This window comes from Nothoprocta perdicaria, unplaced genomic scaffold (assembly GCF_003342845.1).
Source record: "Nothoprocta perdicaria isolate Ctin4 unplaced genomic scaffold, notPer1 scaffold_12, whole genome shotgun sequence".
Taxonomy (NCBI): Eukaryota; Metazoa; Chordata; class Aves; order Tinamiformes; family Tinamidae; genus Nothoprocta; species Nothoprocta perdicaria.
Window position 1 is genome coordinate 190,900 of NW_020454316.1, and position 26,821 is coordinate 217,720.

Consider the following 26,821-nt stretch of genomic DNA (forward strand, 5'->3'; position numbering starts at 1 on the left):
CAGCCTAGTGAGAGTGGCTAGGTTACCTTCATATAATTATCCTCCTGGGCAAGGAGTTGGAGAAGTTTCACTTTTTTCTCATTCTTTCTATTTTTTTTCCTCAATAGTTCTGCTGGTCTTTTTTTAAGAAGAGGTGTCAGTTTGGATCCCTCATTGGAAATGGTACAGGAATAAAAAGGACAGGAGCTATCTACAGAAAGAGGTATTGAAAGCTTGTCTATGACTAGCTGTTCCAGGGAGTCTGCAGTTTTTCTTTTCAAGCTTTGTACTTTGCTCTCCAGTGATTCTTCTACTAGGTTAGCAGCCAAGCCCCATCTTCTGATTGCCACATGCTGAATCACCTCTTTATTTTCCCCTGTACTTGCAGGCTTCTTCAAATGGGTATGTGYGTGGTACTGGAATCCAGCATTTCGTCTGTTACTGCTACTCTCTTGCACTCCTTTACCAGAGCAGTCAAAACTGTCAAGTTTTGCCTCCTTCATAGTTTTTTCTCTGCTTTTAAAATCTTGAGAGTTCAGCTCTAACAAATGCAAAAGTTCTAAGGCTCTGATGGTGTTTTCATCTTTGTTGTCACTGGACAGCTCATTAGAGTTGATAAACCAAATCCTGTTATCGTTGTTGTGTGAGACATTCTCACTAGTGGCTAAACCTTGGACAATGCCACTATTAAAGTTCTGTAAAATCAAACATACGTGGCTGTCTGTCTTCTGATCAGGTTCATGGATAATGATATCTGCAGGTGCTTCTCTAAGGTTGTTGTATAGAATATTAATAAAGGGTTCATGCTGTGACCTACAGATAACCTCATTGTCAAAGTCTGTACCACTGCATTTAACAGCAGTATCAAAAGATCGATAACCAGATTGTTGAGGTCCAACAGGGCAAGAAATTACATCTGCTTTCTTCTGAACATTTTTGTATGTTATTTGCTTATGCATTTCCTCCTCTGGTAGCAAAGTTGAAGCTCTGTCATTTGCATGTGTGGAGAGAGATGGAAAATCAATATGATTTGAACAGATACTTTGAAAATCAAGCTCAGTGCAGGGAGATTTGTAGCTGGCATAACATCTCTGATCACTATAGGGTTGATAAATTTCACCTCTGCAGCAAAGTTTTGGATTCTCTGAAAACTGCGTCAAAGGTGGTGAAGAACATACGTTTTCAGAACATGGAGTCAGACTATTGCTAGCCACAGACTGAGAGAGAAGAGTATCAAAGCTTTTGTATGCAGAGCTATCAGTGCCCGTGGATGTAGATACAAGGGTGTCAAAGCTCTTGTATTCAGCACTAAAAGGTTCTGTGGATGCAGACACGAGGGTGTCAAAGCTCTTGTAAGCAGAGCTGCAGGGTCCTGTGGATGCAGACACGAGGGTGTTAAAGCTCTTGTATGCAGAGTTGCAGGGCCCGGTGGATGCAGACACAAGGGTGTCAAAACTCTTGTACTCAGAGCTGCAGGGCCCCGTGGATTCAGACACGAGGGTGTCAAAACTCTTGTATGCAGAGCTGCAGGGCCCTGTGGATGCAGACACGAGGGTGTCAAAGCTCTTGTGGGTGGAGTTGATTATCCCATTTTTCATGATATCAAAGGCTGGTTCATTTGGTGATTCCTGAATAAGGACAGACAAGTCATGCTGCATTTCAGAACTGCTCAAAAAAAGACTTTGGTCAAGCATATCCAGAGAATCTCTTGCTTCTAGAGTACCAGAATTAGTGCTGGAGCTTTGATACCCAGATTCAAAGGATTCTTCTGATTGTGATGACTTCTTGCTGGCTATACTGCAATTATAGTCACTTTGTGAGACTTCAGAGAAAAAAGAGTCTGTGTGAAAAACACCACGCAGTTGCTGATGCAGGTCTGCATTTACTTTTGAATTTTGTTGTAATGGGTTTTCTGACTCAAGTCTCTCAGAGGTTTTATTCTCATCTGCGATGATGTCTGCATCTTTATTGTCTTGCATGTTGTTTTCATCTGCCAGGAGCTTAATGAACATATTAGCTAGTGCATCATTATGTTCAATGTGTTCCCTGAAAGGACTCGCACTGCCCTCACAAGGTTCAAGCATGGTGACTTGGTTAGGAGTTTCTTCCTGACTCTCTGCCTCAACGCCTGGTGAACATTCACAGATTTCAAGCGACTTTTCAACCAGAATTGTTTCAGGGGTTAAAACTGAATCACAACCTTTTGAGAACCAGTCACCAGACTTGCTGTGGCAAAGGCAAGCTTTCTCAATGTTTGTGATGTTATCTTTTTCTTTGAAGCTTTGGCCTGACAAACTTCGAGCCAGACAGTTCCTGCAACTTCTGCTTTGGGGAATAAAAACAAAAGTGCAGTTAATGTTCATGCAGTAGGAAAGTATCTTATGCTATTAAGCAGAGATTTTTTTTTCCCCCTCTGTCTTACTTACATATGGTTTTCCATATGACTCTGCTTTAAGTCGTAGAAAGGGAACTTAATTTCATCAATGTGGCAAAAAACTGAAAACTGTTAAAGACACAGACAAGATTTAGGAATTGTATTTAGTACCCTCTACAATAGCCAGCCAATAACAATTACTATATATTCCATTTTTAACAAGGAAAAGGCATCTTTTAAATTACCTTGACATTTTTCACAACCAAATGGCTCTTGGCTGGATTTGGAATTTGATCCCACCATTCCTTCTTGACTCTATAGAGAGAGAGAAAGAAAACTGTTTGCTTTGCCTGCTTTTTCACTTGATCTCTCTCTATATAATTTCCTTTCTCTGCTCTGTTCTCCTAGCTGACTGCATTTCAGGAAGTGCTTCTTCTGTGCATCTCCAAAAGTTACTTTTTATTAAACTAGTATAAACATGTTTATATATTTRGTAGTAACTATTCTGTGCAACCACAGGCACATGTTCTTCTAATCTTGTATGAAAAGATGAGCGATACAGATCACACTTTCAYGTACTAGCACTGAAAAATGAAAAGAAATACAGACATTTAACCATCATTTACTTGGATTCCTGCAATGACTGGGGGTACTCAAGTGACAGACACCCTAGTTGTAGTTTGGTTTGGATGCCGTAACAAACCAATTTTAATAAAACTGACAGAGAATATTCAATTATCCTTTCAGAAAAAGGCTGAGTGCAATTGATCCATGTTTAAAAAAAAATTGCTTGCGGAGTCTGAGATAAAGGTGCTAAAGAAAAACAAACTGTTAGATTTCTGTACTACATTCAACCAATCTACAGCAATGCTGGTACCTGTGTGAACTGCTGTAAAACTTTGAACAGTGTTATACCTACTTGGTAAAACAGAAGTAACAAATCACAGTTACTGCCATTATCAGTATGCAGGTTACAGGAACAGCCATCTGCAGAATGTCTTCAGTTGTTACTTGATAATCTATTAAGTAAACACACACATTTGCCGGTGTATATGTACCATGAATACCATATCTATTTCTTTTTTACTTTTTTCCACCTTGAGATAAGGCTAGACATAAAATTAAGTTTTCAAACAAACATCAAAATACACCGCTTCCAGTGGCAATGATGTGCACTGTGTCTGAAAGATCAGTACAAGTACTGATCTCCATTACTGTGGACAAGTTAGGAGCTAGGAGGACCTAGCTGTGTCCTGAAGCCACTTCCCAGCAATCAGACACACTCGTCATGTAATGCCAAGCACAGCATTACCAGCTGACACAAGAACACAACCATGCTTCTCATCCTCTCTGTTAGTCTTCAGAGACTTTTCTAAAATCTCATCTCTCTAAGTATTGCTCAACTTCAAGCTTAAATCTTATAGGTATTTCATATTCACTTGCAATTACATTAACATTGCCCTTCAGTTTAAGTAGCTCTTCTTCCCATGTGTCTATTTCCTGAAGCACTCGCAGAGAACAAATATATCCTCTTTCAGCCTTTTCTTTTTCCCCCYCTCCTCCTCACAATGCTAAACAATCCAAGGTCCCTTCCTCATTTCTTCCAGGAGTTCTGTTTTTGCATTTAGTCTCCTTGGAAACCTTCACAGATTGGTTCACAATAGATTCAAAGTGATGATGATGATGATGATTTTTATTTGCAGTTATTGCAAATCACAGATTCCATTACTCTTCCAGCAAACAAGAGGCAGTGGGACAAGCAAAATGTATAARAGTCTACTATCCTTTTATCAAGCCACTATTTGTAATACCACTTACCACAGTGAAATTCAATTCTGTCACTCCAGTCACTCCAGTAGGCTGGATAGTCTGTATAGTTACACCGTATGGTTACAACATAATCATATCCTTTCCTCAAAGAGCTTGCAATGATTTCAAAACTTCTTGTCTGATAGTTAATTGATTTTATAGAAACCTGAAAAGAAAGTGAAAAAGTTCTTTTTGATATTTTTGGGGGATGAAGGGTTGATGTCAGCAATTAGATACTAGTATTCTTATGTGCTTTAGTAGCCTTTCTCAAACAAGCAGACAWATAACTGTATATATGATTCACTGTGATACTGTGTTCTGCTGTCATTAGTGGGTAACACTTGTGACACACCATTACACATGTTCCTTCCCTTCCAAAAAGGCCTTGCCTTAAAGTGCTGTAGTGATCTTGGACATGGTCTAAAATGCCTCAARGCACCACAGTCATGGGCTGTCTCAAGCTTCTTCATGTCCAGTGAAGGTCCAGGAAGAGAAAGGTTGTGTTTTGAATTTTTGCCCAGCCTACTGAGAGCTGCAGGCCAGTCGAAAGAGTTTCAGTCCCTTAACTTCAGTTCAAAGTTCCCTATGGCAAAGTGACCTGTGGCAAGGTCTCACTGGGGTACTCAGTGAGAGCTGCCTTTGCTGGCCCTAACACTATTAATAATGAAATGATTACAAAGTTCTTCAAAATTTTTCAAAGCATTTTTAATATCTGAAAGCTGCAGTGATGAAAAATAGACTCTTACCTCTGTGGGGTCCTGCTTGCTCCAATATTTTACTTCATAGATCACTGGCTGTCCAGAGAGCAGGGATGAAGAATAGCTCTCTTCCCAGCTTAGATTGTAATTACCATTTTCAGCTTTCTCAATGGCAAGGTTTTTGGGGGCCCTTGGTTTAACTGTATATTAAAAAATATATATAATTAAGAGCATTGCAGTGGGAAAGTACTGATGAAGAGAAGCAGGGGGATAAATATTCGCCAGAGACCAGTCTCATCACAATCAATGCACTTGGCCCTTTTTACTACACTCTTGCATATGGATACAAAGGACAAAATAGGGCAACCGCAAAGTGTTTATTAACAAACATTGGGTCTTCAAGTTAGCTGAAAAAATTTCACGTTCTAGTTTATAGTATACTGAATGCAGTTTCCAAAATGGAAAAATGGGGTAAGTCTGTGCCCTCAGAGTAGCATGCTGTGCCTTGAGGTAGACACAGAGATTTTGACAACTTCTCAGAGAGATTATTCTGGATAACTATCTCTTCAACATTGAGGCAGATTCTTGCTTATTCTGATGATGAGCAGAAGCAACCTCAAGTATTCTGAAATGAACCAGATCACCAGTGCAGATGAATGCCTGCCTAAGACACTCAAATGATTTCACTTGAGTGTTTAGAACAATGTGTCACCTCAAACAAGCTAAGTGCTTGTAAAGACAAGTATAAACTAAATCTGTGCTCTGTTCTGAGAAAGTGAAGATTCGTAAACTTTTTATCATTATTATATCCAATAGTATTTACCATGAAAATCRGAGGGATGCTTCAACTAGAACAAAAAACATGTGGTGATGACAAAGACAGGAGTAGTAAACTGCAGCAGGTGTAGTCTAATTTCTTCCTACAGACTAGCAGTAACATCTTCCATGGCCACCTCAGCATCTTTTTCAGCCACAAGCAAAATGCACTAAAGATATGTCTAAGCCCTCAAACTAGTGATTACTGGAAGATGAAAGAGTATAGCTAGAGGAAGAATCACTCTTCTTGTCCCTTCTTTTATTCTTTCCTTAAGGATCTGCTCCAGAATCAGGTTACTAAGCCAAATGAACCTTTGAATTGAGCTAGCAGAGCTTTTTTACCTCCAATAMGGAAAAATTCTTCAGAGATCATTAATAAGTTAGCTAGGATTGCAAGACTGTAAGCAGAAGATATCTTGGTGACAAAATAAATAGTTTCTTACCAACCAAGGCTGGTGTAACACTGTAATTCCCTGTATTAGTCCCATTGAACTGCAGAGCTATAAAGTAGGTAAGGCCCGATACAAAAAAATCAGGATATATTGTGCAAGTGCATGTGGAAGTCTCTTCCCCATTCTCAGGGACACACACATAACTTCTGAAAAACAGACAAAAATGTGTGATATTTACATACAGTTACATACTCTGGTCTTCAAAACATACAATCAAGGTTCCCAGTGTATAGAGTTAATATAACTTGAGATAAAAATGCTTAGTTCCTAGAAATACTTAGCCAAATCTGCACAGAACAGAATGACCATCTAAACCTTTAAGTAATCCATCCATCCCCAAAGACTCCTCAGAAATCTATTACATTAGGGAAAAGACTGAKGGAAAACTAAGGATTTATCCCAAGAAGAAAAGTTAATACCAAAAGCATCCTTTCTCACACTTCAGTCTTTGAAAGAGCAGATTAATGTCTTGTTATTATGGAAAGTTTTACTACCTTGTACAAAAACCGAGGTTACTTGGACATCTCTGTGAAGAAATCATATAGAAAGTAGGAGGAGGACACCAGATGCATCTTTTACACACACAAGCTATGGACAGGTAAATCAGGTAAGTTTTTCCCGAAGAAAGTAAAAGTTCTCCTGAAATTAGGTAAACTTGTATGTGACCTAACACTCCTACAAGTAATTTTTGATCATTCCATTATACTAAGAGCACAAAAAGAGGCCTGCAGAAGAGTTCTTCACTGAAGACAGCATGTTGTTTATATGAGCATCCCATTTTTCCTCCTGGCAAAAAGAATATCCCAATTTTTCTTTGTCCCAGGCTCTTGTGGCAGGAGGAGAAAATTAAAGCTGCTAATAACTACGGCATATTTTAAGGTCCAACAATGATAACTGAATGTTTTATTAAACACTTACTGTGGAGATGAAAATTCACTCCTGTAACAGAGCAGGAATTCTTTGGAGCAGTTTGTCTGTGCAGGCACCTTCCAATGACAAACCAGTTCTTCAGCATAGTCAGTGAAGCACGCAAAGTCCTGCACGTGTCCTGTAGCCATAACTACAGGGAGACAGCACACAGTAAAAAACAGGAGAATCAAAAAATAATTCAAATWAATCAGGACCATAGAACCCTTTCCTCTAAACAGAGTGATCAAATCCTCACAAGGGAATTGAAAACACAGCTGTTTCTCATGTTCTGTGTGAAAGAAAAGAGGTACATGACACCAAGTATCTCCAGAAAGGTAAAGACAATCGCTATGCTTTTAAGTAAGATCAGCAGTAGAAATATTGAAATAAAAAGCACAACTCATCTAATACAGAYTTCTAGACTACTACTTGATGAGCTCTACCTAAAACCCACCAACTTTAACACAGCATTATCACATCTGTTAATCACACAGCTTGTTCAAGTTAATCACAGTAACAATGTTGTGTACTAAGTATTCCTACTCATAGTAAAATATCATAGATAATTTCAGCATAACAACATAACACATTAACAAACGTACTTTCATTTGTCGCATATGAAAAGAAAAGGATCCAAAGAGCATGCAGTGCAGAACTTGGTTTTCTTGCCATCATTGACTCCTGTCAGGTTCAGCAAGACAAGCTGTGCTGCAATTCTGCCAAGAGAAAACACTGCAAGCTTACATCAGTGTCCCTGCTGAGGGAGGGTTGTAGCTCTTCATAGCACAGTGCTAGATGTCAGGATTAAGATGCTCTGTAGTGCCTGATCCTCCTAAACTTTGCTTATGGAGCTATGTGAACTGTAGGAGAATAAGGGTAATATACTAGTTAAAAGACAAGAAATTGACAACATGTCACCAAGGCCATATGATTCCACCCTGATAACCAAAACAACTTAAGAATGAGGTACCTGAGCTGAGGTCTAATGTTTTTCCACAGCCCTATCACCATTACCSTAGATACTGAGAATTACCAATCTCCTAGAAGAGTTTTGAGCAGATGTATATGCAAAGAATACAGACAAAATGCAAATTAAAACAATAATTAAAATAGAAGTTGTAAAACATCTACAGAGTTATGAGACTGTGTAGAAAATCTGTCAAGAACTGAATGTCCAAAAATGAGACAGAGGAGACCTAAAACTTTATTCAAATAAAGGGAGAGTCCATCGGGCATATCCCTGTGGGGTCAAGTTGCTGGAAGACGCAGCCCCCTTTTATCCTAATTTCCTGACCGAGGTGGCCCTCTCCTTTTCCCCATYGGCCGGTCTGCCTGCCTGCCGCCTACACCCAGCTCGTGCCTCCCTCCATGTGTTCCCACCTCAGGTCACCTGACTCCTTTGTGCCCCTCACTCCACACTCCTCTCAGTCTCTCACCTGCAGATATTCCTTTGTCCTGCTCATCAGCCAAAGAAGGGGAGCAATTTCCTCCCTCCTTTGTAAACACACAAACTTACAAACTTGTGTGTGTTCTGCTCAATCCCCTGTGTGTGTTTTCTGCTCAAGACCATCCAGGACAACTTTAAAAAGTTATGCAGCTCTTATGTATTACAATTCTTGAGGCACAGTGAAGTTCAGTAAGAAAACTGAAGCCAGAYGAAATAATCCATTTAAGACTTTCAAACAGCTTTTCTTTTTCTCCAGGTTTTTACTGAAGACACTAAGCTGCCAAGTGGTAGATGTTATTAGGATTAGACGTAGCTACCAGASATGAACGTGGCATAGTGACAGATAGGTAAATTTGTATATAAAGTCATGATTGCTAATATGGGGTGGCTGTGACTTGCATTCAGCATAAGRAAGAACATACCTTGTTCAGAAACGCATCATCTTTTGACAGAATGCTTTTATCTCTTCCTCTTATGCTGGTATTTTCTAGTCCCTGGGTCTGGATTCTGTGCTCACACTTGCTACCTGTATCCTGCAGCTGCTCTGCTCATACCCGCAGAGCCTTGCATGGTATCTTTGCTGCCGAAACTCACAATTCTCTTTGTGTGACTGAGTAAAGAGGAAAGAAACCCTAAGAAGAAATCTCCTAGTAGGAGAGAGGTTTTTGGCTTTTTGAAGCAGAAAACAAAACAAAACATTTGTGGCTGGTGACCGAGTACCATCTACCACCAACCTAACTGCAAACATAGAACATCCCTTAACACTGCTATCAGATTCAGAATTCACCAGTGCATGAGGCAAGAGGAAWTGACTGAGGAAATCAGGAATTTTGCTGTAGTATAAACTTCTGAAGAGATTAGTTTTGGAAGAATTTAATGTTGTTTTGGGAATATGCCTGTGGGCACTGTACACATGTAAGAGTGGGCAGTCACAACAGCACACTGCTGACACCATGTTCCTTCAAATTCCACTTCAAACATGGGTAAGACTCAGGAACAGCTGTTAAGTTTTGGTGTCAGTTAGAATAAACTCACTGCAGACAAAAGACACAACCCTCCCAGGTGAGTAAGGCACAGGCAGAAAAGTAACCCCTTTTTTATGAAAAGWCCATGCCTTCTATTGATGAATTTATCTATATAAATCATAGCAAAGCATAGGGACAGAATCTTAATTTCTACAGTATGTTTAGAATAACTCACACTTCTTTTACAGTGCATCTTTACTTCAGTGGTAGCCTCAGCCTGAAGGCTCACTATCTAAGCTGCTGCCTTTTCTGATGCTGCATTTCCTCCATTCTCACATACCTTGATTGGTCATTCTTTAAAAWAAGCTTCTACAGATTAAACATGGAAAATTTCAATCTTAGAAGTTAAGCAATAACAATAATGTGAGCACAAACAAACTAGAACAGAAAACTGTTTTGTGACCTTATCAGAAGCAGTTACTGATCATACAGTAACGAAGGCCCTATTTTAACTACAAATTTCTCACAAACATTCAGGAAAACTACTCAACTGATGAGTTTTTCCTGTTTGGAAACAGATGAAATGTGATTAAGCACACTAATATATTTTTTAAAAAAAAATACACGTGCCTTTTTGTAATTCAGAAAACAAAAAAACAAAAAACAAACAAACAAAAAAAAAAAGAGGGCAAAGTGCTCCAGGAAACAAAACTTTTTTTTTTTTTTTTTTTAACTGGCATTCTCGGGAGGAAATGTTTGCTTTTCCAGTTCGTTGCTGAGTAATGGAGTCCCATGACTGCAGTTCCAAGAAACTACAAAAACTTTTGCCAAATATTCCTGTATCACACAAGCACCTATGAATCAGCAGACTTCAGAGTAAGTATCTCTCTTCTTTCCAGGAGGAAAGAAGATGTGGGCACTTCGATGGAAGTGGATTTAATCTACACCTCTAATGAAAAGTGAGGTTTTGTTTTTGGTGTTGTGTTTTTGAATAAAAGTAGTGCATTATAAAACTAATGGCAAGTTAGAAAATTTAGAAAGGACAATAGCTTCCCTATCGGTAGGCTTTTAAGTTTTTCTCAATATTGCATAATGAAATATTACATTTTTAAACTTAAAGTATGTAACTATATACATATACAGTATAGTTAATAATATGTATGTTTAATAAGGCACACAGGTATGCATCTGTATATGAAACTTAATAAAGTATAAAAGATATATAAAATCTATACAGAATATTAAGTCCTCTGTAAACTATAATCCCAAATACGATTAATATAACACTGTGTATTTGAAGAAAATAAGACCTAAAACACCTAAGTGACTTATCTCCATAGTTTTGGGAAATTCATATAAAACTGGAAGGAGTCTTCGTAATTACTGGCCCAAGTTACATGCTTAAATCATCACAATAATCCTATCTTTTGAAATAATAATTAAAAAAAATCAAGATGCAACTATTTCATTTAATCTTGGGAAAAAAATAATATATATTTTCTAGTCGGGGCTTTTAATTAAATTTGGGTCACAGTTAATCTACAGGAATAACCTGCAAGATTATGCTCAAAGGGTAGGTCACGGACAAGATACAAATTATAGTTAGTTCTACCTAAAACTCCTTAAATTTATCTTTCTTTCCAATATGCAATTAACAGGCCACTTCCCATTTAAAACTGCAACTTTAATTTTAAAAGACAACTTATTCTTTTTGACTAAAATCAACCTGCCATAACTGCAGAACAAAATCAGATAAGCAGCAAAAAGCAACGCGTGATTACGTTATTAGTCAGCCGATTTTACACTGGCGTTTGAAAAGCGAGTTTCTCGCGAAAGCCCGGCCGCGGGGCACCGCTCGGGCCGCGCCGGGCCCCGGCCGGGGTCCCGCTTCTGCTGGCGAGGAGGGAAGGCCGCGCCCGTCAGCGACGGGCCCGAGACTAAACCCGGCGGCTCCCACGGGGCGCTGCCCAAAGCGGCCAACCTGAACGGCCCCGTCCCGCCCCGCCGCGCCCTCCCGCTGCCCGGGCAGGCCCTTCACGGGCCGCTCTGGCCGGGGCTCGTTCTGCCTTCGCCGCGGCTCGGGGCACCGCGCGCACGTCACCGCACACAGCGCAGAATTTCCTGCTGCCCACGGAAGGAATTTCACTTCAGAAGGGGGAATTTTGAAGGGAGGGGACATTTTATCTTCTAAGTGAGTCACTGCAGCCATGTTTCCACGTCCTCCTCGCCGCCCGACGTCCTCCACCAGTCCTGCGTCACTCGCCGCCCGGACACCCCGGGAGCCGCGCGCAGACACGTCCCGCGCGCCCGGCCCGCGGCACCGCGAGCGCTCCCGCGACGCGCGGCACGTGTAGCCCGCGGGCCCCGCGGCCCTTGAGCGTCCCTGAAAAGGCCGGCTTTGCAGAGGGCCCGGGCGGCGGATCGGGAAGGCCGCCCCCGGCCGCGGCCCGGCGCACCGGGAAGCGCTTTCAAAGGCAGCAGCCCGAGCTCCGCGTCGAAAAGTGCCCGAGGGCGCGGCGAGCCCGGCGGCCCCGCAGCCCGGAGGGAAGCAGCGGCCGAGCCAGCAGCCAGCGGAGACGGCAGCGGCTGTCGCCCCCCGCGAGGCCCGAGCCCCCCCCAACCCCACACGGCCGTGGCAGCGATCGGCCCGAGACCCGCGCGCGGGGACACGCGCATCGCAGCGGTGGGAAACTCACGCGTGTCCGGCGGCTGCCGGCGAGGACAGCGGGCCCGGACTAGCCGGAGCGCCGCGATGCGGGCCCGTCGCCCGGCTGCGGGGAAGCGGCGGGCGCGGCTCGGCCGGGCCCGCCCCGCCGGCACGGACAGGACGGGCTCCCCCAGCGCGCGTGCGTGGCCGTGGGCGGGGCTACTGCGCCAGGGGACGGGCAGTGCAGGACGCTGGCCGAGCAGCTAGCTCGCAGGCGGTTGTGACGATCCCCGAGTTGTCGAGCGCGGGCGGGGTGGTGGTGGGGGTGGTGTCGCGGCAGCCCCGGGGGGTGAGGTGAGGTGAGGTGAGGTGAGATCAGATCAGATCAGATCAGATCAGATCGCGGCGCCGGGGTGACCAGGCTGGGGCCTTTGGGGCGGCGGGCCGGGCCGGGCCGGGCCGGGGGGACGCGCGGGAGGGGCTGCGTGCGGGGAGCCTTTGGGCAGGGGTAGCGGGGCGGCTCTGGGGCGGGGACGAGGGGGGTACTGGGGTGACGGGGACCCCCGGGGTGGCGGGGACCAGGCCCGGCCAGCAGTGGCTCCGCGCGGGCCGGGGCGGCTCCTGGTAACGTCCGTTGCGGGAGGAAGCGCCGCAGCCGGGACCCCTCGGTCTGGTGCCGCCCTGAGTGGGGCCCGAGCCGGGGCTCCCTAGAATCAAGTCGAGCTTAGGGGGGCCTTGCTTATGTTCCTTTCCCAGCTGCTTCCCCGAACCCTTCCTCCGGAGTGGGAGTGTCTTGAAAAGCTTGTACTTAGTTTTGGCATTCTTCACAACACGTAGAGGAAGATTTTTCTGTCCAGATTAACTTACAGTCTAATTAGATAAGTTATTTGGATATGTACTATCCAAATTTAACACAAAACTGTGCAAGATGTCCTGTTGAATGAAATAGATGTTAAGAGCATTATTTTGTTTGTTGGAGTGGGGGGGAGTATGATGCCACAACATCTACATTATTCTGTAGCTGAAAGTGTTAGGTAAAATCTTTTTGTCTTTTGCCTTCTTCTCATAGAGCCCTAGAGTTTGTCCACATCCGTTTTGGATATCAAGCAGGGGTACTTTTTTTTTTGCCCTGATTCATTTTTTAGCTCACCAATTTGTTCTTTTTTATTAGAAATTTAATTGAAATATTACATACGTTTGGAATTTGTATTTTTAACTTTTGTGAATGTCTATATTAATTCCATTTTACTCTCTTTTCAGCATTTTAAGCCTGGTGGACTATTGCAATGGCAGCTCAGATGACCGATAGTCATCGACGGTTCCTGCAGATCCTGATGTCTCATGGGATAATGGAAGGATCAGAAGCTAGGAAATTACACAGGCATTGCTGTGAAATCCATAAAGGTTTGTCTCGCTTTCTGAGGAAAAGTATTGAGAATAAAATGGGAGAACATTTTTTTTCTGAAATGGTTTACAAATACTTAGATTTTTAAAGTTATATATTTAAAATTATATTAATACTTGTCAAGAATAATGTTTAAGTCTGCAGAATGTTTTCCTTTGTACTTCTTTGGAAGGATTTCCCTTTGAATATAGCATGAAGTATGTGCTGTAATATAATGCATCCATCCAGAGTAAACCTGTCACCTGACTGATTACATGTGCAGTTAGGTTAGTCTTGATATATGCTATAACAAGATGAATTTTATGTAGATTCTCTTACAAATAATGGTTCCATCTCATTTTTTTCCTAGCTATAAAAAATTTACCAGGCAGAATATTCAAATCTCAATAGGTAGCTTTTATATAAATCTTCCTATTTACTACTAAAGGGAACAACTAAAAGAAATTAAGGAATTTTTCTTCCAAAAAAAACCCACTTTTCTGAATGTCTTCAAAACTGAGGAGTGATGTTAAAATCCCAAATAGTTTGTCATGTTATTTTTTGYGTATACTTCTAGTAAACTACTAGTTTAATGCTGAAGTTCCTAAACTGATGAATTGCATGCCAGAAGTTGTATAGAAGGAAAACAAGCTATTGTTGTAATGCAGCTTTGCAGACTAGAACTGCACTTAATCTTYTGCATAATCTGTTTACAGAGAACATGGAAACTGAAGTGCATAGATGTGATAAATTTATTTTTGGGTATTATATGAATAAAGGTTCCTGTCACTTTTCTTTGAAAGCATTTATTCAGCTTATTTGTAGTCATCTGCCTTGATTGTGGGGGCCCTAAKCTTATAGCAGTCCATGTATTTTTGCAGTTTATCATGAAACTCTGACTTCTCTGACTGACCTTAGAAACAAAATTCCTGATGTATGCTTGCCTTTAATTTAGACAGCTTAAAACAATGCCAGTATAAAAATCAATAATTAAGATGCAAAGTGAGAGTTAGTATGCTCTGGTACCTGCTGCCTATAATTTGCATACAGATGTGTTCAGGAAATATTCTAGTTTCTTCTAACAGCCCTACATTTTATCACAGCCAGAGACCTTTTCTGTGGAAAACATTTAAGAGTCTGTCTAAATTCAAAAGCAAACAAAAAACTAAAACACAGTGAGATTTTCCATCTCTCTGTCCTTGAACTAATTTCTTTTAAAGAGAATGTTCCCAAGCAGTATCTTACATATAATGAGCTCTTTTTCTAATGCTGGCGCATGCTGTCCTTATTGAGTGTTCAGGGCTGAAGATTGTTTATTGACAGAGAAGATAAAGAAAGTAGCTGGTTCCATGATATACTTGGTTTGCCATGCTGTGCACAGTTTTGTTCTGTGTATAACTGGAACTGAAAACTGGAATCGCTATTTGTTTTATTTGACTGAAAGCTGATTACAATAACTAGAGCTGTGATACGATATTAGTTAAGATTRTGTTTTTTTATCCCAGAGAAAGAAATAGTTTATTTGTGTTACAGAAATGTAATTTACAGCAACTGTTAGTTATGTTTAGGTTATTATTTTTGAAAGCAGTACATTTTGCTGGAAAGCTATCAGAAATGAAGAATTTTTAAAAAGTTTAATATTCTGGAAGTAGAGCAGTCCCAGCTTTAATAGGCATCTAACTCATATCACAAACAGGCCTTCTTAACTGCAGTTGTTTGAAGCAGATTTAGCACTCTGAGCTTTCCGATATCTTGCCCAAAGAAAACGGGCAGATAGATTCCTCTGTATGTGGTGCCAGACTGTGAACACTGTTGATACTTTGGGCATTAATATTTACCTTTTAGTAAGCTCACATTAGTTTGTCCTGTTTCCCATCAAATCTCTTGCAGTATATTCCTGGATTTTAGTAGTAATATGTTTGAGTAAACACTTTCTATCCAATTTGTAAAGATTGGAGGTTATTAATAATACAGCTTTATGTACAAGAATTGTTCCATAGAGGAATCACAGAAAGGTTTATCTGGGAAGGGCTTCTATAGACCATCTGGTCCAAGCTCCATCAGGGCCACCKAGAACACACTGCCCTTGCCCGTGTCYAGGTGCCTTTTGARTRTCTCCAAGGAAGGAGACTCCACGAGCGCTCYGGACACCCTGCTGCYGTCCTCTGTTACCTGCACAGGAAAGCAGTTTTTCCTCATGTTCAGATGGACCTTCCTGTGTTCCAGGTTGTGCCCGCTGCCTCTTGTTCTGTTACTGGKCACCACTGAGAAGAGTCTGTCCCTGTCTTCTTTATACCCTCCAAGTGTGAAGGGAAAATTAGGAAAAGGAAAGGTCAGGAAAAAGTGTTTCAGGAGATGAAACGTAAGAAGGTCTGCCTAAGTTGTTTTTTTTTCTTTCTTTTTTTCTTCCTCTTCTCTCCCAGTCTACTATGCACACGATAAGCTGGATGATTTCATCAATACTATTAACRTCCATCTGCAGCCTTTGTTCATGCAGATCCGGAAAGGAATGTCTGAAGATGATGGGAGAGTGCGTTATGCTCTGGTAAGTATGTGACCTCCTGCCACCTTATGGTGTTRGCTTTTCATGATTCTCATGATGAGTGGATAAACTGCTGCATGGAGCAGGGAGGAGAGGTCACCTGTGTCACTGATGTAGGTAACATTTGTGAATGACGTGCCAATGAATGATACAGATGGCTTCTAATTGTCAACTGCATAGAAATCCTATCTCTATCTGTGCATGATAAACACAAAGCTGCTCTAAGTGCAAGCTTGGGATGTTATGAAGTGTGAGTTAACTGTGATCCTTCCTTTATTTACAAAACTTCTGCCATTTACAGAAAACATGCAAATGAAGGGTGATTCTTACTCTTAGCAGTGTCTTGTTTTGTTTCTGCTGGGTTTTTTCCCTCTTAGGGGAAAATTACATATAGAATAGGAAAGTGGGAGGATAACTTGTCAGCACTATAGGTGTGTGGGAATGGAATGGCAATAAGGACCAACATAGCGTCTGCTTTATGTAGTGTAAACATTGCTTAAGGTTGAGAACTGAGGTAAGATTTTTTTTTCCACAGATTTTTCTTTCTCAAGAGAAATATTTCAGCTAGAAAGGAGTGAGACCTTTCTAGTATTAGTTTTCTTTTTTTTGCTTAACCAGCAAGCTACCTAATATAAAAGAGCTACTAAGCAATAACTTATATATAATTTCCCTGGATGTTCTGAAATCTAGATTTCAAAGGGGAAAGGTTATTCACTAATGTAAAACAACCATACTGGAAGTCTTCTGATGTTAACTGCCACTTTTAACCTTTACGTTGGGTAATTTTGCCAATTCATTTGAGTTAATATTGAAGAGCAGTAGCAAGAGCAGTTCAAGTGTGAAGTATCAATAAATGTGTTTCATAATGAAATAAAAATATGCATGACAAAATATTTACCACTGTTGTCTATAATAGTGTCTTGGTGGGCTATATTAGTTCTACAGTATGACTTGTATCTGTCTCAAAATTTGCCTTTTTTTTCTACTATCTTAATAGAAACTTAAGGCATAATTCTTCTCTGTTTGTCTATCTCCACTTGTCCCATGTTATTGGGGGTGGGGTGCTCAAAAGAGAGCTTGGACTGGGCACAGCCTCCTGTGGAAAATATGGACTGATCAGGGTCTGTAAAAAGAAGGCTTCAGTACTGGCTTTAAGCTTAGAATAGGCTCCTTCAGGCTACTTCAAAAAATGAAATTCCTGTTAACTTTAAGATGATATATTATTTTCACTGGAGTATCTTTTATAATTTAGCATGTAGATTACAAAGGCATTTTGATCTCAATATTATTTTTATAGGTGAATCTGGCAGAGACTGAAATTACTAAAATGGCATCTGACTATGCAGAAAATGAATTAGAATTGTTCAGAAAAACAGTAAGTATGTTATTTGTTAGCAAATTGTATAATTCTTAATTTTATACCAAATCACATAGGGAATAAAATAGTATACAGAAGCAGTAATTCCCTACTGAAATAAACTGAAATCAGTAACAGGGGAGTGCTCCTTGAAGTGAATAACTTGGCATATCTGCTTCTAGTTAAGCAGACATCATCAGGAACTTCTAGGTTTTTTAGCTAAAATTGTTGAATCTTGTTAAAAAAAAAAAAAAAAACAGACACCTCACAGGTTTCAGCACTCCACTAATATACATTAGATTTTAACAGTAATAATGTAGAAATTGAATTCAGTGGATTTAAATGGAAACATTCTGTGTATTGTAATGGTAGCCAATTCATTCTGTATTTAATTACCAGTCAGAGCAATTTTTAATTAGATCTGTTTGATCTGGATACCAAGATACTCTGTGTCCAATTTCATACCAGCAACCAGTATTTTGAGTTACRATAGCTATGTATTTTTCATGTTTTGGTAGGTTGTTCTCATAATGCTTTGAACTTYGTGAACATAATTTATCCACCCATTGGACTTTCCTGGTTTTGCACTAGAGTCCCTAAGATACATTTTTTTCTATATAAACTGGAAATAGTAGTGTTTCCACAGCTGCTGAAGTCTCATTAAACTGACAGTATCCAGGGATTTTTTAGTATTGTTGTAACACCAGTACAGTCGTGTGCAGAGACAACATTGTCATGCACATATTAATATTACCATATAAACTGCATGTTACTCTGTGATAATGAGCAGCATGAATATTCCCATTGAGGGAATCTCTGAAAATAGGTAAGAGTGCTATAACCTATATGTGCCGGATAGGTTCAGCAGTACCATTGAATCCAGAGGGGACAAATTTACTCTAGTAGCTGAAGATCTTTCCTAAAAGAAAGGGATGCATCAGACCAGAATATGCTCAAAAGTCATTGCATTCAGCTTCATTTAGGCAACACTGTACATGTTTTTGGCAAAGAATAAAATTGGGAAGGCAATTGTCAAATTGTTCTATCTTTTGACCTGAGTTTTACATAGTTCTGGTTCAAGCCATATACTGTAATATATACTAGYGCATATGTATACAGGAAAAGTGGTATATTACTATAAGCTGTGCTTAGCTAATTGCATGCTTTTTTTTAATAGCTAAAAATATTTCTTCCTATAGATGGACCTAATCATTTTATCAGAAAATGGCTTTGCCTCTTCCACGGAGATTTTAAACTTTGCTGACCAATTGAAGACAAAGAAAATGAAGAAAAAGGAAGCAGAGCAAGTATTGAAACTTTTTGTAGAGGATAAGTGGCTCTCTGAGGTAACAAATGTTTTTTACACAATGTTTGTATTTTAATAGGTTGGGATACTCTTTTTTCATGGATGTGATGGCTGAAATTGGAACTGTTTTTCAATGAACATTAGCAAAAATCATTTTGTGGGTCCTGTCCTTATTGTCACCCAAGTCAAAAATTTTTGAAGGTAGTACATTTACAAGSACGAAGTCCTTGGGCAGAACATTCTTAAAGCTTGGATCAATAGAGAAGGTCATCAGTGCTGTCAGTAGCATTTGTGGTTCCTTGGAAAATGCAGTGAGGTCAAATGAGGTGCAGTGAAAACTCCTGTACCAGCAGTCCCTCCACCTCTGTGCACATCTGGAGATTCTTTTTTTTTTAATTTCATGAGCCAGATACTGAGTTGACACTGCAGCTGTTTGTTAGGACTAGTGAGACCTCAATTCCTTCTCTGCTGGATGCATCCCATCCTAGATCTCTAGCATACCACCACATTTTCTTATGTTGCAGTGTTTTAGCAGACATTCTCCAAGATGCATCAAGCGGCAAGATTTTGCTGAAAGCCAGTAGAAGTTTCTGTAATGCATAAATGAAGGACGCCCAAACTGTCTCTGTTTAAGGAGGGCATGCTTGCCTGCCTTCTAAAGACAACATCTCTTTTAAGGATGTGGGATCACTCTTTTAATCCTCTAAGCAAATAAGGTTCTGCCACTTCACAAGTATTTTGTCAGTGTTGGCATGTTTATTTCTCTATGGCAAAAAAGTGGATGTCAATTGTTTGCTGAAGGGTGGTAAGCAAGGTCAAAAGGGGCCAAAGGAACTAAAACAAGTTGTCTCACTAGTTGTTGTTTCCTTAGAAAAATGGGGAATATACGCTGCATACTCGCTGCATAATGGAGATGGAACAATATATTCTCAGCAACTACCAAGGTGTAGCAAGGAAATGCAACATCTGTCACAGCCTTGCCATCCAGGTAACAATTGTCTGGATAAACCTACCAGGCATCTGCTGATGGACTATCGTGGTCATAGCTGAAGTGTGTGATAGTTTCTTTTGAATGTCAGTTAAGTAATAAAATTTCTAGTCTTGTAATCTGGTAAAAGTGTTCATGTATATTAAAAAAAATCTTGTCAGCACAGRTATTTTCTGCCCTCAGAAAAAAAAAATATTGTATTGACTTGGAGAAAGTGAACAGATCACACTACCTTGCTTTCTAAGCCCAGCAGGCCAGAAGTGAATCCTTATCCTTACACAGGTATAATAGTAAGGATTAGCTAGGTCAATTTTTAATTGTATTTAATAATAGCAAGAATTAGCAAGGGCAATTTTTAATGTAATGCACATCCATTTTTGGTCCTGGGATTTTGGTACAGAAATTACCTGAATCTTTGAGTTTAGAATGAGTGTGTGTGTATGTGTTTTGTCTTCCGTCCCAATCACTCTCCTTTGTTGCACATAAATAGCTCTGTGCTGTTGAGCTTTCAAGTTAAATTTTACCCATATAAAGAAATTTCCTAGTTTCCAGGAAAATGCCTTCCTTTAACTTTACTGGCATTGTTTTACGAGTGTCTTCCAACTGTAATGTGTGAAGCATTCTTTGGGATAAAGCACTGTATAATAGCGGTAACCCTTCCGACAACTTTGTATTGAAATGAAGCAGTGAATAGAGAAGTTTTTTTTACCTGTACTTCTGATTTTAGAGCCAAGTCTGTGAAACCTGTGGAATTGGAATGCATTTACCGTGTGTTGGAAAATACTTCAAAGCTCAGACTGAACCACACTGTCCTCACTGTAATGATTTCTGGCCTCATGAGATTCCAGGTAAAAAACAACCTATTTTAAAAAATGTATGTCATAATACTAAGGAGTAGACTGTGATATTAAATTACACTGCCTATGACCTTCATAGTTATGGTTGAGTATACATTATTCCTTAATTTAATCAACAGTAAATCACCCTTAGGTAACACTGAGCACTGGAACTGCCAAAAATATGTCTTGGAGTAGATTACTAGTAGATATTGTGACTCATATTCCTGATAGCATTAAAATTAAAAACCTCTAACTCCTCAAAATTCCCACAGAAACKAAAACTCCTGCAAAACCTAAAAGCAAAATTAAAATTACAACCAAAAACCTTTGGATATACTGACTTTCTACTGACTTTTCATTTAGCCAGTGAAATGTGATGTCATGAACAGAAGCACAAGAATATATAAAGCATTTRGAGAAGCTGCAGGTCATGCCCTATCATCCTTTTTGTCACTCGGTAACCTTGCTTTTCTGTTTTCTTGACAGAGGTGAGTCGGATAGATTCTCAGTTGTCATCAAAAAGAGAGAGAGGAAAAGAGCTTCATTCTCACCGCTAAATAGTGTTAAGACTGCTTTCAGTGATTTTTTCCCCTTTCTCTTGCAGAACAGCCAGACTGTAATTGTATTCATTAACAGTGTAATTTTAAGTGTTTATTGTTTTCCAAAGTTGCAATAAAATTGTCATTGACCTTACTGCTCTCCCAAACAATTATGTCTGCACAGCTTTTCCAGAGGCAGAAAATGGTTGAGGTTGGAGGGATCTCTAGAGATCATCCAGTCTGAGCTCAGGCAYGGTCACCTAGAGCAGGCTGCCCAGCAGGTCTGCCCTGTTTTTTGAAAGGATGTTTTTTCCTTGCAAGAGTGGCTTGATAAAGACACTATACTGCCAAATGCTAGAGCCTTGAATGACAATATAYCTTCCCTTGGTAGAAAGGAAAAGAATGCAATACTTTCTCAGAGAAAGGAGGAGAGCCAGCAGTTCCATTGATGATTAACCAAAGTATTATTTAATTGAACTGTGGATTAGCTACAATTCATTGTAGCCCTARTTCTTAATACTATTATTCTTTTCCACATCAGAGATGGGTATCATACTTCATGTTGGCACTTTAACATACTGAATCAGTGGGCAGCATTCTTCCTCGCTGTTTACATAACTGTGAGGCATTTACAATTTTTACTGTTACTAAATCGAAACAGAAGGAAACTAGCTGGATTATATACATCTCTCTCTCTTTTTTTTTTTTTTTTTTTTGCCATGGTGTCTCATTAGTACCCATGTATAGAACTGCTTTGGATTTACACACACATACAAGACAGTGAGCTGGCAGATGTTCTTTACAAGGAGTTTATATTGGAAACATTTACAAAAATAAAGTATCTGTAGCAACATATTTCCATGTAGTTGTCCAGATTCTTTCATTCTGCTGAAGCAGAAATTATTTCTTTTTAATCCAGCCCTGAACTGGACTCCGGATGGAGATTTCTCATGTTTAAAAATAATTGTCTTCTGTAGCATGTCAAAAGTTACCTTTTCCTCTTTCTAATTGCTATTAAAGTTCTAAGAAGCGTTAGGCATGCTTCTCAGTTATGACCACCAGAAACTTACAGAGAAGCTGATATCAAGAGATCGTACATAGTGCCAGTATTTAACTGGAATAAACAAAACCTGTCCAGGCATTAGAATACAAGATTGAGATGAAGCGTTTCTAAAGTTGGGAAACTTTATTAAGTCAGGATTCTCCACATCGACCTATTTAATTTAAAAAAAAAAAAAAAAAAAAAAAAGTCGTTACTCAAGTATTTTTTCATAAAGTAACCTTACTGACTTTAAAATTTCAGGCAAGTATTTACCTGACTAGTGTTGTGAAGAAGTTGGCTTTCATGTGGATATAGGTTCTCCGAATCTTGCGTTGAATACAGACAGATATATTTTCTTCCAAATACCTGTAGATATTACAATATATGTTTGCCACCTGTCATTATTGTGCACACTATCAGAAAAAATAGTTTAAGTTTTGTTAACTAGCGAGTCTGATATACTGCACTCTGGTGTATATATTGCTGGTTATCTTGAGAATGACAAAAATTACCAAGAGAATAATAAGAAACATCACTACCTGCTATTAATAAAGACAGAAAATTGAAACAAATCAAACTATAATAGAATCCAAGTACCTGCTCTATTGGTGCAGGTTAGAATTTGAAATACCAGCAAAACCCTCCAAACTACTTTAAATTCAAAGTTCAAGACACAGAATGTATATGATTATTTGGGCTCCACATAGCTAGAYAGTAATTGTCAGGAGTGAGAATAGGGAGGTAGATTCATCGRTGCAGTCCACATCAGCAGACAGTGAATGCTAAGCTTGCATATGCTACTTCAGCTCTTACTGCAGCATGGTTGGAGTCCTTGATTGGGTGACTAGAATTAATAACGCAAGCAGACTGCCTGTCCAGAGCACTACATTGAACTGCAGGGAGGCTGTGCTTGCCAAGCAGGCTTGCCTGGATGAAGTGGCAGAATAAATGTGTCCTCCTGCTGTCCTGTGCTCACAGCAGCAGAATGCCCACAAAAGGAAGAGCAAATACGCATGCTGCTTGTGCCAGGTTTCAAGATTTCAAGGGCCAGTAGTGATCACATCTGTTTGGGAATGTCACACTAAACAAAATAAATCCATACTCTGATGTAACTGCATCTAAAAATATGCTGGACTGAACTGTGCTACCAAACTATTCCTAAACAGGTTGCTCTATCTTAACATTTCTTCCCATATCATAGAACAAGCTTTTATGAATGCTATCACTATCTGAGTGTTAATGTCAGGTTCTGAAAAGTTCTGAAACTTGTAAGGGAAGCATCTTTTTTTGGTTCAACAGTTCCTTCTATATTGGCTCTCCATCTGTATGTTATAAGCATGTTTTATAGCTATAGCATTGATAGCATGCTTCAGAAAAGTAGAGTACAGACCTGGGCTAAGAAATTTTGCTGGGGATCCTGATGTAGCGGTGAGATGGTGCCTTCTGGGCCAAACCAAGCATTAATGGTGATGTTGTCCTCTTCCCCTTCTCCCAGGCAGCAGTAATCAGGGATACTGATATCYTCCTTCAGTTCTGGTATCTACTCCATGAAGAAAAAAAGGTATTAAAAATACAATGTGCTGATTTGCACAAAATACATAAATAATTCTTAGAACAAAATAGCTCAGCTTGATACAAAGAGAACAGATCATCTACTTGTCTCCAGCCAAGGCAGTGCAGAAGTAACTAGAATGTTGGGAATCTAYCGGAAATGTCCCCAAACTTTCTGTCCTATCAAGCAAATCCTGTTGGAGGGAGGAAGAGGTGGGGAAAAGAAAGGGAAGGTGTTTCTTATTTTTCAGAGACCTTTTTCTTTGGTAGACACCAGAGAATCCCAAAGAGCAAAAACTACAAAAATGAGTAGGTTTGCTGATCATGGAAAAGGAGCAGCTTATCTTTTATATGCTAAACTTGCTTMTCTCTGAGGTTCTTTTACAAGAATCCCACCTAGCTAATCTCCTGTAATTACCTGGAATGACATATCAGAACATGGTTGATAGATTACCACTGAAGAGTGTTTGCTGGCCAAATCTCTTCCCTCAGTTACATATTCTTTGGGATAATGCTGCTTTCCAGGTGGTATCCACAGAACTACATGCCACACTGTCCTGAAACAGTACTAAAACTAAATKCTTTCACTTCTGGAAGGATTTTGTTTCCACTCCTTTCAGCTGAGTGAAACCACCCCTGTTCTTTCAATTTGTGGAAAAAACAAAGAAATACAGTGAATCCTCCCCCATCATGACTTTCCATCTAGCAGAGATGATATCCTCAAAATTACTTGTGATTTCTTGTCCTTTAAAGGAAACAAATGACTGCACAAAGATAAAAACATTCACTCTGTTTTACCTGATCAAAAAGTTGGTGCTGGGCAAGGTATCCTACGCTGTTCTGAAATTRCAGTAGATAAAGAAAAAAAGAAATGCATAGTGACATATAGGGTAAGGCTTCAGAGTCATGTTTATGGAATTTATTTATAGTTAAGATCAGTTTCCAATGTGGCATTTCAAAGTACATGAATTGTCTCAGCACTGGACTAATATAAAAGGCCTTCTGGAATAACAGCCAACATCTATACTGAAATGGCAGGAGTGTAGATACATCCTCATAATTAACAAATCACTTGGCTTAAGTTGCTGGAAGGAACCTAGCAGTAGTGCTATGGAGTCTGGCAGCTACTCTCTTGCCAGCCTCTGCAGCAGGGCGGCCAGTTCGCTCCCTATAGGTATCTGCATACGCTAGTCCAGGCTGTACCAGAGAGCAGCCCGCAATGACACACACTGCTACCTGCCAGTAGACTAAGGGACAGAAAATGAGAGCTTCTGATCTTCAGCTGTCCAGGTAAAAGGACATTAAATATTTAGTCGCTTGCCTAATTTTTTTACTTAATGGATGTGAAYGTGGACCTATATCCTGGATCTCACTAAGCAGTTTTATTAAACTCAGAGAAACAGTACTACTGGCTGGGCTGCAGAGCTGAATTAAATCCCTTATGCTAAATTGGATGCTGCCATCCAGGCTTTTGATGCAGATGATATCTATTTAYTAAATTCCAGCAGCTGTACATTAGATTATATAATCAAAGCTAATTATTATTGCAATAACTATCTGTGCTTCAGATCTTGAAAATATTTCAAGTATKTTAATTCAGAGTTGCCTCTATAATATGCCTCCTCCATTAAGATCACCTCTAAGTACCTGTGGTCTAATAAGTTCCAACTAGGCAGAATTCTCTGTTCCAGTGGCACCTTGCTGTATTTGGAAAAACATGAGAGTAACAGACCTTGTTCATTATATACTGGTCGATGAAGTCATTGACAGTCATGAGCTTCTGCGACCATTCCTCATCTGTATATCGGGAACCCAATTCTACTGGAACTGTACGACACCCCGCAATCTGACCAAGATAGTCCACACTGAAAGAGAGAAAGTTCCATCACCCCTTTATAGTGCTCTCTGAGTACGAAATCCATCTTTCAGAGCAGTAAATGCTGGTTACCACCATGACTTCTTCCCTCTAAGACCAACCAGACAGAGACAAAGAGTAGCAAAAAAGACGCAAGCATTAAGGAAACGAGCAGTAAAGGCAGTGTATATTTTATGTCAYGGTATGTTTTGGTTTTTTAACTTTGCGTGGCCTATTTTAAACCTCATTGAATATTTTCTTAACTAACATTTTCTTTTGAGCTAAGGAGATTTAAGCAGCTAGTTTCTCTTTACCAGCTACAACTAATTTTTTTTTGATGCCTTATACCAACTTTGCTGAATAAAACTGCTTTCCAACATAATATTCTGGAGTGATTTGATGCCCTTGACTCCTGCTGCTTGTGGAAAAACACATAAAAGTGAAGGAAACAGCCTTGCAAAGAGGCAGCAGTGGGAGCTGCCCTGGCGGAAACCACTCGTGGGCCACCCRGTGGAGCTGATCTCACCTCCATTTGGTCATGCACGGCCAGTGGTCAATGACCCCTTCGAGGACAACCGGCTTCTGCGGGATTAGGTAGTGGTCTCGGAAGTGCTCCAGCGAAGGGCAGCGCACGCAGGGCACCGCGTCTGCCGCCTGGATAACGGGAGCCGGGGGGGCAGCCCGGAGCGCCTGCAGGAGGAGCGGCGCCGTGAGCGGCGGCTCGCGGAGCTCCGCGGCGCCGAGCCCAGGGTCCCCGAGCAGGGACCCCGCAGGAGCCCGCGCAGCCCCGGCCCAGGCCCTGGGCAGCGGGACCCCGGGCGGGGCGCCGGGCTCTGCCGACTACCGTGGAGAGGGGAGCAGGGGCCGTCAGCGCCGTGGGCACCGCGGGAGGGGCGGCAGGGGCCGCGGTACCTGGCTCGGGGCGGCGGGAGGGCCGCGGGGCAGCCGGGCCTGCAGGACGCGCACCAGCCGCGCCAGGACGTTGTCGAGGACAGCGGCGCCCATGAGCAGCCCCAGGTCGCAGAGGCGCAGGGCGGGCGCCACGGGGCCGCCGCCCGCCGCCGCCGCCAGCGCCGCGAACAGGCAGCCGTAGGTGTAGAGCTGCCGCCAGCGCTTGGGCACCTCGCGCCAGGGCGCCGCGTTCAGCTGCTCCCAAGCGTAGTCGCGCAGGACGTGGCCGAGGCGCCCCAGCGCCGCCAGCTCCGGCTCCCGCGGGGCGCCGGCCGCGCCGTAGAGCAGCGCGCGCGCGCGGCGCAGCAGCGGCCCCACGCTCGCCTCGACCTCGTCGTCCAGCGGCGGCAGCAGCTCCTCGGCCGCACCGG

General features: G+C 41.2%; 3 protein-coding genes across 5 annotated transcripts in view; 1 reads left to right on the forward strand and 2 right to left on the reverse strand.

The window, feature by feature from the left end:
• Nucleotides 1-12,228, reverse strand: part of IL4R (interleukin 4 receptor) — a 14,131-nt gene extending 1,903 nt beyond the window's left edge. Inside the window, exons 1-10 of one of the 3 annotated variants that reach the window (XM_026054132.1) lie at nucleotides 12,146-12,228; nucleotides 7,640-7,753; nucleotides 7,047-7,188; nucleotides 6,120-6,274; nucleotides 4,909-5,060; nucleotides 4,172-4,328; nucleotides 3,273-3,372; nucleotides 2,599-2,668; nucleotides 2,406-2,482; nucleotides 27-2,304 (exon numbers count right to left, since the gene is read on the reverse strand). In XM_026054132.1, the coding sequence (XP_025909917.1) occupies nucleotides 27-2,304; nucleotides 2,406-2,482; nucleotides 2,599-2,668; nucleotides 3,273-3,372; nucleotides 4,172-4,328; nucleotides 4,909-5,060; nucleotides 6,120-6,274; nucleotides 7,047-7,188; nucleotides 7,640-7,712 (3,204 nt within the window). In that variant the 5' untranslated portion in view covers nucleotides 7,713-7,753; nucleotides 12,146-12,228. Of the gene's footprint in view, nucleotides 1-26; nucleotides 2,305-2,405; nucleotides 2,483-2,598; nucleotides 2,669-3,272; nucleotides 3,373-4,171; nucleotides 4,329-4,908; nucleotides 5,061-6,119; nucleotides 6,275-7,046; nucleotides 7,189-7,639; nucleotides 7,754-8,906; nucleotides 8,991-12,145 lie in introns of those variants that run through there. The other 2 variants (XM_026054133.1, XM_026054131.1) reach the window with 2 other exon arrangements.
• A 1,093-nt stretch (nucleotides 12,229-13,321) lies between these two features.
• Nucleotides 13,322-21,205, forward strand: NSMCE1 (NSE1 homolog, SMC5-SMC6 complex component). The gene is given in 8 exon segments (XM_026054204.1): nucleotides 13,322-13,500; nucleotides 15,904-16,025; nucleotides 17,320-17,397; nucleotides 18,579-18,725; nucleotides 19,557-19,673; nucleotides 20,401-20,521; nucleotides 20,999-21,035; nucleotides 21,037-21,205. Coding segments are annotated over 8 exon segments (777 nt in total). The 5' UTR covers nucleotides 13,322-13,382; the 3' UTR covers nucleotides 21,074-21,205.
• Nucleotides 21,206-21,793: 588 nt separating this feature from the next.
• The window catches only part of KDM8 (lysine demethylase 8), a 9,137-nt gene continuing 4,109 nt past the window's right edge, over nucleotides 21,794-26,821 (reverse strand). The window contains exons 2-8 of the mRNA XM_026053878.1: nucleotides 26,412-26,804; nucleotides 26,026-26,189; nucleotides 25,377-25,509; nucleotides 24,443-24,484; nucleotides 23,484-23,633; nucleotides 22,367-22,459; nucleotides 21,794-22,265 (exon numbers count right to left, since the gene is read on the reverse strand). Coding sequence (XP_025909663.1) covers nucleotides 22,101-22,265; nucleotides 22,367-22,459; nucleotides 23,484-23,633; nucleotides 24,443-24,484; nucleotides 25,377-25,509; nucleotides 26,026-26,189; nucleotides 26,412-26,804 — 1,140 coding nt within the window. The 3' untranslated portion in view covers nucleotides 21,794-22,100. The remainder of the gene's footprint in view (nucleotides 22,266-22,366; nucleotides 22,460-23,483; nucleotides 23,634-24,442; nucleotides 24,485-25,376; nucleotides 25,510-26,025; nucleotides 26,190-26,411; nucleotides 26,805-26,821) is intronic.